Source organism: Hyalella azteca, unplaced genomic scaffold (genome assembly GCF_000764305.2).
Source record: "Hyalella azteca isolate HAZT.00-mixed unplaced genomic scaffold, Hazt_2.0.2 contig9281, whole genome shotgun sequence".
Classification (NCBI taxonomy): domain Eukaryota; kingdom Metazoa; phylum Arthropoda; class Malacostraca; order Amphipoda; family Hyalellidae; genus Hyalella; species Hyalella azteca.
In genome coordinates, this window is record NW_025939355.1 from 93,562 (window position 1) to 105,706 (window position 12,145).

Consider the following 12,145-nt stretch of genomic DNA (forward strand, 5'->3'; position numbering starts at 1 on the left):
GCGAGCAATGGTTATGAACTTGGAAATCTTCCAGATCATTTGATGGAAATGAAGAATATATGTTTGTATTACCGTATCTACTAATAGTTTTAAAATGGTGAACGATTTATTATCCTCTGTTACATTCTCTCTAGTTTATTGTAACTCGTAATTATTGAATGCGATACCTAATGAACGGTGCACACTTGATGGTATGATGGATATTGATGGCGACATTGATGGATATCGATGGCAACATTGATGGATATCAATGGCAACATTGACGGATATTGATGGCGACATTGATGGATATCGATGGCGACATTGATGGATATCAATGGCAACATTGATGGATATTGATGGCGACATTGATGGATATCGATGGCGACATTGATTGATATGGATGGCGACATTGATGAATATTGATGGCAACATTGATGGATATCAATGGCAACATTGATGGATATTGATGGCGACATTGATGGATATTGATGGCGACATCGATGGATATTGATGGTGACATTGATGGATATCAATGGCAACATTGATGGATATTGATGGCAACATTGATGGATATTGATGGCAATATCAATGGATATTGATGGCAACATTGATGGATATCAATGGCAACATTGATGGATATTGATGACAACATTGATGGATATTGATGGCGACATCGATGGATATTGATGGCGACATTGATGGCAACATTGATGGATATCAATGGCAACATTGATGGATATCAATGTCAACATTGATGGATATCAATGTCAACATTGATGAATATCAATGTCAACATTAATAGATATCAATGGCAACATTGATGGATATCAATGGCAACATTGATGGATATCAATGGCAACATTGATGGATATCAATGGCAACATTAACGGATATTGATGGCAACATTGATGGATATTGATGGCAACATTGTTGGATATCAATGGCAACATCGATAAATATGTAAAAATCAATGATGTCAACATCAAACTTGGAAATCTTCACCCAGTCCATTGAAAAGCTCTCCTTCTCTCTCGTATATTCCCATTATTCTCATTATTATTGGAACGATTGTTGTATTAACTTGAAAAACATAAGGCCAAATAGTGGGTAAGATTTTTGTGGCAAATTTTATCAAATTTTTTGTTTGTTTTGTGTTCGAAACTACACGTAGCCCCTGAACCAAGAATATCCAAGATCAATTTCCTATTAAAATCGCTAATATGGCAATTTTTCTGCGCACTTCATTTATGCAAATTCTGCTCATTTGCATGTAAAATCCAAGTTCTAAATTCTCTTGCGAAACGCATCCCATTTAATTTAAATTTATTGTGTACTGTTTCTTGGTGGTCTCGGAAAATATTTGCGACGAATCTGCCAGTGCGTATGCCTGTACGAGTTAGCACCACCTTTTTATTTTGCAACATCCGCCGGGAGAATTTGATTTCTTTTCCTGCATATCGATTGGAAAATTTTTTCAAATGCATTGAAAAAGTCCCCTCTTTTTACTGCTTGTCTCGCGCCATAGCAATTTCTGGATAGCAAGGTATCCTAAATTTTGTTTTCTACTAATACCAGAGTTTTTAGTATTTCTACGATCTTTACGCTTTATTTGGCTCTCATTCGATTTTATTTCACTGCATCACATACTTTACCAACTTTCGTCTACCCAAATGACTTTCAGAAATATCTACGTACCAATTCCGACAAATTTAAATTTTCTCCGTGTAATTCAATTGTCTTGGATGATTCCCGTGCTGATTGAGAGACAAGGAATCTTGAAATTCTGTATCTGGAACCAGCGAAACAGTTTCTACAATGTTTTTTTACCATCTCAGATGCATTTTTTCGCCTCGGCTTTAAATTTTACGTGTTCTTCTGTAGTAATTTTGAAAATTAGAAAGATCTTCATGAAATTTGTTTTTCTACTCACGTTTTCCCAATAATCTGTGTTGTTAACGCACTCATCTCGTCGACAACAGTTGGTAAATTAGTTGGCTAAACTCGCTTATTTAAACATTTATGCTTACATTATCGCATTATCTCTGACGCTTGTGTGTGCGGGAAATTGGTTTTCACTGGTTGGCATTTTTTCGATAAGGTTTTCCGATTGAGAAACTGGATTATATGTGTTTTTTAGTGTTTCTTTAGATCCTTCGATAGTTTCGGTGCGTTGAGAGTTTTTTAGTTTTCCTTTATCGTAAGGAAATGATCCCGCGTAATTTTCGGTGTGCAAAAACTAGTGTATAAGTTTTTCGACATCCTACAGTTGGACTTCCATGCAAATTAACCAACTTAATCTACTGTGAGAAATATGATTTTGTGCCAACTACTGATAGAACCGAATAGCCATGAACATTTATGTTGAACAACAGCGGTATCTTTTTCCATAACCCTTTTTACTTCAGTTCTCTGAACTTGTTGGTTTTTGTAATTACTTATTTCACCTATTTTTCTTGCTTCTGCTCCCAAGTGCCTAATGAAATGTAGATCCGTTGAGCAATATTCTTCTTAAAAATAAGACAATTTGTCGTAGTGAATATGACGCAATAAAATACACGTGAGATGAAATACTTAAATCTTGTTGATTTCATTTTATGGTGGAAGTTTTTACAGTTTGGGGTTGAGATTTTCTAGAAGGGAATCATAACTGCGACATACTTGCATGCATTGTTTCTTGGTGACTTATCAAGACTCGATTAGATTATTGCTTTGACCGATGACATGACTATTTTAAAAGTCAGCGCAACTTTTGTCCTTTCTTATTTTCAGTAATTATTTGTTTTATTTTGCAATGAATTTGGGGATTTAATGCATTTGAAAAAAATCGAGTTTCGGCTGTATTTTCAGTCTCGCATGTAGACAAGCGGCGATGCCAGTTGTCGAGCATACGTCGGTATTAGCTCGTCTATCACTCCGAAACTTGTCTGTTGCCTGAAAATGTTCTAATTCGGGATAAATCGAGCTTCTTGAGAAATGCGGTACTCAGGTTATTTGATGACGTCAGCGTTTATTGGTTGTTGCTAGTTTATCTCATTCGGTCATTAGTTGGTGCAGCATATCGTTGCTTCAAACTTCGTCATTGTTGATAAATTCGGCGTCTTGCTAAGCACTTGTGCAGTACAGCAGCATTATATCCCCTCCCCAGCTGGACACTTTACGTTGAAGAGTTCGTGGCTGATATTGCAGTCTTTAAAGGTTAGCATTTGAGTTTGTACTGCCCGCTTCTTTTTGTGTAGTCGCAATCATAGTTTATCTAAGGTGCGTTCGTTGCTCCATTTCCACGTATTCTTTATGTTAATTTCTAAGTTTTTACAGGTAAACTTTGTTTTCAGATGGTATTTAATTTGGGAGTGTAATGCTATTTTCTCTTCTGCCTTGATGGAGTTTTTGCTGTAGATGTTTGTTTGTCATATTACTTGTATATTAGCTTGCTGTGTTGCATCATTTTCGTTTGTGAGCGCCAAGCGGAGAGTTCGCCTTGAATTGATGCAGATGCGCAACTATATTTTACAGTTTTTTTTCGAGTAGATGCTGGCAGAAATTCATTTGCCACAAAAATTTCAGGTGGTGCGTCGAATTTTAAAGAGTGCTTTGTACCTTAAAAATTTTCTTGATTAATCCATCGGTTGGCCCATTATTACAAATTTTGTTCTAATGACTGGCAATTTTTTCACGTTCGTTCAATATATAATCGCTGAGATAAATTTTAGTTCAACAATGACTATTCTAGTATCTAATTATTTATATCGATTGTGCTTCTATTCTGTTACAGGAATTCTAACAGTTTTGAGCCGTGTTTTCTTTGGCCTAACTTTGTTGTCATGTTTCTATTCCTGAGTCGCTAACGTTTTCCTTCCAAACTTGCCTCCAGATAAATCGCATGTATTATATTTTACATAATAAATTACTTTTTATCTTTGAATTATTTGTTTGTGTTGGTAATGCTTTAGTTTATACTGATGCTTCGTTCAATTTCCTCCTTTATATTATTCACTTGAAACAAAGTTCTTGGTGAACCTTGCCTCTCTTCACTCCATGTCCTGATCTATTAGCCAGGAGTTCTGTGATAATTACAAAAATGCAAATTGTTTATCCAGGTGCGCATTCTAATGGCTGATGAATGTTCGGGTTATAAGTGAACACCCGTGTATACGCGACCTTAATTTGCAATTTGTATCGTACATTCCAACGTTGAGATGACCCCTACTGTGCCTGCCGAGTGTTTTTAGCGCATTTTCTTATTTATGAAAAAAGGCGCTATTGTGCTCGTCATGTCCGTCCGTGACTTCACCGACGGACGGACGAGAAAATGCGCTCTCTGTCACTCACTGCAGTGAGTAGTGATCTAATTTTTTTCCTCTGACGATGTTTAAGTTTCAACGCGTTAAATCTTAATCGCGTCCTCATGCTCTTCAATATCGAGTTGTATGTCGGTAGGTAATTCATCTAATTTTGTACCCATCGTATAACCTATTTTATGTGATATTTTATTTTTCTCTAATTTTTACCTAACTTGGTAAGTTTAAATTTAATAACTAGTGCATTGTAATTTTGGTCATTTCCTAGTGATGTTAGTGCTAATTACTTGCTGTTTGTTTGCCTCTGACAGACATCGCTTTCTTTTTTTTCTCTCGTATAATTTCGCATGATTTGTGGGACTTGATAATGTCCATATGGTAAAAAGTAGGAGTTCTAAAAATTATTATACAATACCATTTAATGAATCAAACGAACCGATTACGATCCACCAGAATCGCATCATGATGGCATGACCGCATACAGTAAGATCAGTGGTAGGTTTCTTGCGGTGTAATTTCTTGAGTGCTTCGCGTTAAGGTCTTGCCACTAATCACCCATGGCCTTGAACTGTTGTTGGAAGTATTCACTATCATTCAGGTATGGTGTTGTCTTCGTACGGTGTTGCTATGATCCAATAAAGGAGCTTAACCGACTTATGTTTTTCTTGCGTTGGAACATTATTTCTTTGAACATTCTCATTTTTAGCGCATTTCTCATTTATGGAAAAATGCCCTATTGTGCCCGTCATGCCCGTCCGTCTGTGACTTCGTGTTTTCGTCGACGAGAAAATGCGCACTCTGTCACTCACTGCAGTGAGTATTGAGTTACATTTTTTCATAACTTTAAATGCTTTTTTTGCTCAACCTTCGCATGAACTGAAATTTTCTTTCAAAAGGATAATTGAAATGAGTAAGCTTGCCTGAATGAGTGCCCACGCTCAAAAAGTAATAGTTTATGCGCTGTTCTGGGCAGAGATTAAACACGGCCGAGTTTGCGACGTACGAGGGAACTTTTGTTGTGGAGTCGGGGTGACTAGAAGCGGCCTTTTACCATAATTTACATGAACCTACGAGATTTGGTTGATGAAATCTATTGAACGAGGTTTGTATAAAATAAGGAGGGGTCACCCGGGAACAGTGTCCATAGTTAAGATCCTTATTTAAACTATAGTTGAATCATGCCCGTGAAGAAAGAACGCAGGGAATAAGGAGTCGATGCTTTACAAACATAAATATATGAAATTTATGTATTTCTATTGAGTGCGAAGTGATCAACTAAATTAAGGCAACCTCAACGTGAATATATTCCACCGAAGTTCATAACAGACACGCAGTTCTACATATAGACATCTCCGACTCTAGGGTTTAGCTGCACGCTAAAACCTTTCACGGCTCGCAGGAATTTTATATTTACCTTTTCTAAATCACAACCCTACGTTAAAATCTCGACAAAAAATTATTTCTAGTCTATTAACTAGAAAAATAAAAGGTACAATGATTGTATGCATTTCATTGCTGGAGGGAAGACAGTGATGTGGAAAGCTTATGACAGCTCGGGGATTACAGAAGTGGGCGACTGCTGAAAAACGGTTGGCAGGAGCGGATAGGTATAACAGACGACCGCTCAATGCCGAGCTGACATCTCAGTCACTTAACAGATAACAGAGGAATATGAGGTACGTATGAATACAGTTAAAGGTATGCTAATCCGACATGTGGAATAGGTCTCATTTGAAAATAATCATTGCGCTGGTGTTATATTCAAGGATGTCATTAAATTCTATCATACAGAACGCAAATAGCAGAGTAGTAGAAATTTGTGTTAGATATTTATTATTGGATGTTATCATTGACATTTCAGGCACTGGTATAAGGAGTGTTTGAAAGTACACATCTCTGCTCTCCCGCATTTCAGATTTACCGGAACCGATAAATTAAATATTGTAGTATAAAGCATAACCTTGATGAAGATAATTATTAAGATGTACGCGAGAGGGATGCATTTTTTCTTTTTGCTGAATAAAAGACACGTAACTGTGTGTCCAACACATTTAGACTTCAGGTCTCGCTTTCCTATTATTGTTAATTTGTAGACAATTTTTCTATAAATAATTTTTTAACCAAAAAGAATGGGGGGTCAAAATATCCATTATGCCTTCCTAGTGAGACACTATTCTACAAATGCAAATAATTTATCGCTCACGAGTGATTTTTCTTCTTGTGGATCATCTTTTGAACAACTTCTGGAATAAGAGGTTTTATTTGCGGGAAGCCTGGCGGTTTAGGGTTGGGGTTTGCAGAGCAAATCTGCAGGTACATCCCGAGAATCAGTTCCTTCTGCTTAACGAAGCTGAAGTTCAAGTTAAATTCTTCGCACGTCTCGATGAGTGCGGGGTAAAGATACGGGAGCTTGGAGTGGTCCACAGTAGGGAAAAGGTGATGGAGGCTGTGGTCACCGAAAGATATCGCGACCAGGAATAAAGATCCTGTCACTTCGATCCTATAGGGTAGAAAATTGAAGAAAAATGATAAAAATCCTGTTTTCATTGCATGTTTTGCCAAGGAAAACGTTGAAGAAAAAAAAAGGTACCCAAAATAATTTTTCATGAAATTCTTAGCTGAGGGAGCACTTTTTAATATCTAATCAGTTCTTGAAATATGGGATGGAAATCATTGTAATGCAAAGTGCGCTGTAGAAGTACAAGGCCTATTCTCCATAAAATCCTCATAACGCTTCAACCATGAAGTCACTAAAATAAAATCGTGAAAACTATGTACAACGTATTTTTTCTAACATATTTTTCTATAACAAAGAAAAAACACGTTTGCCTGATCATTGTATGAAAAAGTTCTTAATATTTTCTGATACTTACTTGTCGCGCACGGCGTCTAACTGGCACAGCCCCCAGTCAGGGTCGCTCCTGAAGGTGTCGTAGGCGTGGTAGATCTCAGGGTGGTGGTGAGCGGCAATCAGGCCCACCCAGGCGAAGAAAAAGCTCGCGGTGCATATCGTCGTCAGGTACAAGCTGCAACATAATTATTCCCTGAAAGATAAAATCTTGTTACCTCTGCAAAGCTTCAAAACCAATAAGCCCAAGAAATGGAGATGATGAAAAGGAATCAGATTAGATATGAAAAAATTTTGATCATTTTACATATCGTGCGACCAGCAGTGATTATACATTTTTACAATACCCCGTCATAGTTGCAATATTAAGCTATTTTATATCCCCTATGCTGTTATGTAATTGTTCTTTAATAATAGACTCACAGCAGCCCAGTCTGAAAACTCCCAGTGCATAGCATCATGACGACACACTGGGCCCAGGGCAGGACGTTTATCATCTCAAACTTCCGTGTTCCAATGATGAGACCCGCGATCCGTTTGATGATTTCGATGAAGAAAGCAAGTAGCATCGTAAGGTGACACGTGACTGGAGTCACGTATCTGTGGAGGAAGTGTTTATGTGGCTCTGGTAGGAAGTGTATAAACGGTTCCAGTACGGATATTTCAAAGTCATAGAGAGTGTTGGGGTACAAATGATGCGACAAGCCGTGAGTGATGCGCCAGTCTGATGACGACAGCGGAGAAAGATCAAAGTAGAACATTCTGAAGTTATCTGCTTGGTGGAAGAAGTTATGCGCCGTGCCCATTATGGTCCACAAGACCAAACCTGCCAAGTTGAGGTGGATTTGGTCATACATTTAGAAATTAGAAAATTACGGGTTTACTTCATACTTGACCTAGCTAATGAGTTTCATGCAATTGTTCAGTATCCAAGCAAGAAGTCGTGCTATTTCAACTTCAAAGGGCTGCTGCGACTTCAGTTCTCGTCAAACTAAACAATTTTGCAGTCTTTCGATCTTGATTAGTGTACGTACATTTGCACACAACACTTGAAATTAGAAATGAAGACAAGTTTGACTATTTGAGAAGCTTAAATTCCCTGTCTAAAATTATCGTATTTATATAAAACTTTTTTTGTATATTTGTACCACCATCCCGCTTCTTACTATAACTCATTTCACGGAACTATACTTACGATATGCCTCTAGTATTATTATCATATTATCTTTGTACATTTATTCGTACTATTTGGACCATATAAGTTGTGACAATTTGTTCTATTCATAACTAATGTCACTTTCTTAGTATACCCTGCTTTAGATTATAAGTATATACTGATTTATAATACCGATTTTCTATGGGTTTGTTAAATGATTTCTAAAATGATTTAAATGATTTAAAAGATTTCTTTCTCTCTGCATGTATTTCTCATATTACCAACTGCTCTTCAAAGTATTTTCATAAAGTCACTAGGCCCTCTTCGTGCTGTCGTATGTTTAGTGACACATTCGTCACGTAACAACCATTTCCAACAGGTGAAATTCAGGTCAGTAATTTTTTTCAACGCAATCCAGTATATTAAATTTCCCTCGAAAAATATATTCGCAAGAACGACCAACAATTCCTATCTGCAAGAAAAACTAAATTTACATGAGAATTAGTAGCACTATGATAGCAAGATCACCAGCGCAGAAGGCGAGTCCGTATGAAGCGTGCACAGCAGCAGCGAAGACCGTAGCCACATACAGCGCTGCTTGGCCGTCGGCCATCAGCTTCATCTTGAGGCTCGGTCCCCTCCCCACCCTCTGCAGCACTGGCCACACCTTGGGTCAACATTGCTCATCAGGTCTGTCAGACTCTAGCTAGACAAGTGAAGCCGATCATAGCATTAATCAGTAGTTTCGGCAACTGCATATACACAATTACCTGAATTTTGCGTATTTAGATTTCATAATGGCATACAAGAACAAAAAGCATAGCCACTGGTGATAACTCGTGAAGTGCATAACACTGACGAAGAATTGCGTTAAATGATGAATCATTTTAAAATGTAATACACAATATAAAAAGCGCAGTAAATTTCGGTGCTGAATGTTTATTGGAACCAGCGAGTCCTGAAAGAATTTCGCCTGCAATGACCTTCCTCTGCAGAGTTTTATAGAAGCCGTCCTCATGGAAAGTGTAGGGGGAGTTTCTCTTGTTGGTTGCTTCCCTCACGTAGAACTTGGGCAACATTTTCGCCACGGCGGGGTTGACGTGGGCAGACTCAAACGCCTCCGTGATGTCCGTGCCGCGCGTCGTCTCCAGCCAAAACCGACCTTGCGTGACAAAAGATTCGTTTAGAAGCGAATCTTAGCGTAATACTACTTTGAGGCTTCGTGTTTCTTATTGAGGAAGCCGCCTCGCCCAAATCAATCTAGCAGTACAGTATACAATTAAATGTCAATAGTCGAATCTTTCTTAGTTGATTCGCAACGTTTAAACTGCTGGAGCTCCGGTCACGATGGAGCCGAAGTTTTGAAACTTGTGAGCGTATAATAGCGCACTAAGTATTCTGCTTCTTTATGCGGAAGTGCTCGCAGGTGAAATCAGTTCAGTAATAAAACTTATTGTTAAATTTCTAATTGCATTTCGCTAACATTTTAGTGATTTTTACCTCCGGGATGTCTGCCGATGAAGTCGGTGAGGTCATAAAGCTTGTCGTGAATTCTCCACAGGTTGTCCGCGGCATCATCAACCCGCTTCCCGCCCATCCAAGCATCAGCCGTCTTCAGAAAAATATTTCGGTTAGTTGGGACGTCAACCGTAAATCCCGGATTAGGATTCCCAGAGCCATTCCAACCATGGACGCTGCGTGTGGTACTGTGAAAGGATTTTTCTTTTGGCACCATTCCAATGGATTTTCAATTTTATTCTCATGAGATTTGGATGTCTCTTCTGATTTTTTGCTCAAAATTCAAGAAGATCTGCACAAAATATTAGGAACATTTTTCTTCAAGTCCCATGTATCGACTACCCTTATTGAATTAACTGAGTTATAGCTGATTCAAGGATCAGAAATTTGTTCCTGACGCGAAAGCATAAGCATTCCTCCGTGTGGACAGATAACAGATCCATTATCAGCGTTATAATAATATAATAATAATATAGCGGTTTCAGCGTTAGTAGGCCGTAGGCCTGTCGCCGATTCTTAACATCGCAGAACATCCACAGCTTGCGATCTCGACTCGCAGCTCACTGCTTCAATTTTGCTTTGCTTGACCGCCCGGCCTCCTTGCCGATTCTTACCAGAAACTGGCGCACAGAGCTGGTATCGAACCCGCGCCTCTGCTCCAATCGTGGTACTCTGAACTTTAACCACTGGGCCACCCTGCCCACAAATGATTTCCTTCGAACCGCAACCATTGATATTATTTCCAATTTTTATTTTCATTGGTCTACTTCGTTTTTGCTGGAAAATGTAACAAATATTGATAGCTTACTCTTCAGGCAAATGACGTTGAAACATCGTTAATTACGGGTATGTTTCGTTGGAACAACGTCTGATAAACATTAATTCAACGTCAAAAGCTGTAGAGTTAGTAACTTCTCTTCAGTCCCTCCCATTGTCATTCCGAAAATTTTCATGTTTTATTACGAGGTTGCGGGCTGAACAGCTGCCCTCTTGATTTTAATAATTGTCCCCTTATATTTAATAGTAGATATGATGAAGAAAAAATTTCAAATTTCTAAAGCATCGCCCATTTACGGGGCTTTTTTTGACGGTTAACAACTAATTTTTTTAAAAAGCGTACTTTAGATGTAAGCCAACTAGAGTTCGTCGTTGCTTCATTGTAAAAGAACTAAATTTAATGATCATTTCAAACATCCTTGTATCGAAGTTCGCTGGTTTGGGCACGAGCTTTTTTAGCTTCTGTTCAACGAACAGAGATCGAACATAATAAATACGTCCCGCGGCAATAGAATTTGCTGCACATTACTTGCTAGGCAGTATAAGGCATTTGGAATTTGAATTCATTCCTCAATTATTCGACTCCTCAATTATCCGTCGAACTTTTTGTTTAGTCAAATTAAGAAGGCATTGTCTGGAAGGTATCCTGAAACTTTAATCGCTCTTAGTTTTTATTAGCATTAAATTGTTGATCGATAAATTATTCTGTTCTTTCGGCATTTTATTCGCTAGTCATGCTTGAATCTGTGTAAATATGGCTATTGTTCTCTTTATTGCAATAGTGGTATTCAAATTTTTGAACTGATGTTGGTCTCCAATACATTTTCACTGAAACTTTCAAAACTTACAATAAAACTTATTAGATATTTGTTTCTTTAATTACAGATATATATTTCAATTTAATTTTGCAAATAGGTTCAGCATAAATATTGAATAACCAATTCACATATTATTCGTACTGCTTATCATTAGGGGACAAGCATTTTCTTGTTTCTATCTTAAAAATATCTCATTTGAACATTTTTCCATCTGCAATTTGGTTCATAGGAGTTTCATTTCTCCATCTGCAATTTGGTTCAAATGCAAGGCTTGCAAAAACGTTGCAAGCCTAGTTAGCATAATTCATATAGTCTCCTCCACAACTACTGTGCACTAATGCTCTTATACTCATAACCTATATTTCGATGAAAAAAAATGTTCTATGAAACACTCTCATAATTCTCATTTCACAGTTTCAATTAACACTAGCGTTGGAAGGCCCGAATGTCGGTATGCAACGACCACAGCAAGGCTCTGTTAAGGACTGAGAGGCAGCATGTAAGGCATACCGATCAAATGTCCCTTCTTAGGACATCGAGTTGGTAGCTCATTGCTTGAGCCTTGTGTACTGTACAGTGTTATGGAGAGGTTCACATGTGCGCAATTTGAATAAGTATTTAGCCATGTTCCCATATGTCCATTTTCTAAATTTATGCACGTCAGGTCAAGCGAAAATGAATCTAGTCAGTCATGATAAACAGCACCCAAATGTTAGGTAGATTTTGAACATGACATCATTTTGCTGAA

General features: G+C 37.9%; 1 protein-coding gene across 1 annotated transcript; it reads right to left on the bottom strand.

Annotated features, from left to right (window-relative positions):
- Positions 1-5,499: 5,499 nt before the first annotated feature.
- On the bottom strand, positions 5,500-10,206 carry LOC108680456 (cytochrome b5-related protein). The gene is made up of 6 exons (XM_018169279.2): positions 9,785-10,206; positions 9,268-9,446; positions 8,813-8,951; positions 7,552-7,954; positions 7,154-7,306; positions 5,500-6,780 (listed from the first exon to the last, which is right to left on the bottom strand). Exons 1-6 carry the CDS (start codon positions 10,017-10,019, stop codon positions 6,480-6,482), a joined length of 1,410 nt encoding a protein of 469 aa, XP_018024768.1. The 5' UTR covers positions 10,020-10,206; the 3' UTR covers positions 5,500-6,479.
- Between the last annotated feature and the right edge of the window lie 1,939 nt (positions 10,207-12,145).

Coding starts and splice junctions, on each gene's coding strand:
- LOC108680456 (XM_018169279.2), bottom strand. CDS start 10,019: ATGGTGCCAAAAGAAAAATCCTTTCACAGTACCACACGCAGCGTCCAT. Junction 8,952..9,267: donor ATAAAACTCTGCAGAGGAAG/GTCATTGCAGGC, acceptor TGTTGACCCAAG/GTGTGGCCAGTGCTGCAGAG. Junction 7,955..8,812: donor CGGACTCGCCTTCTGCGCTG/GTGATCTTGCTA, acceptor TCAACTTGGCAG/GTTTGGTCTTGTGGACCATA.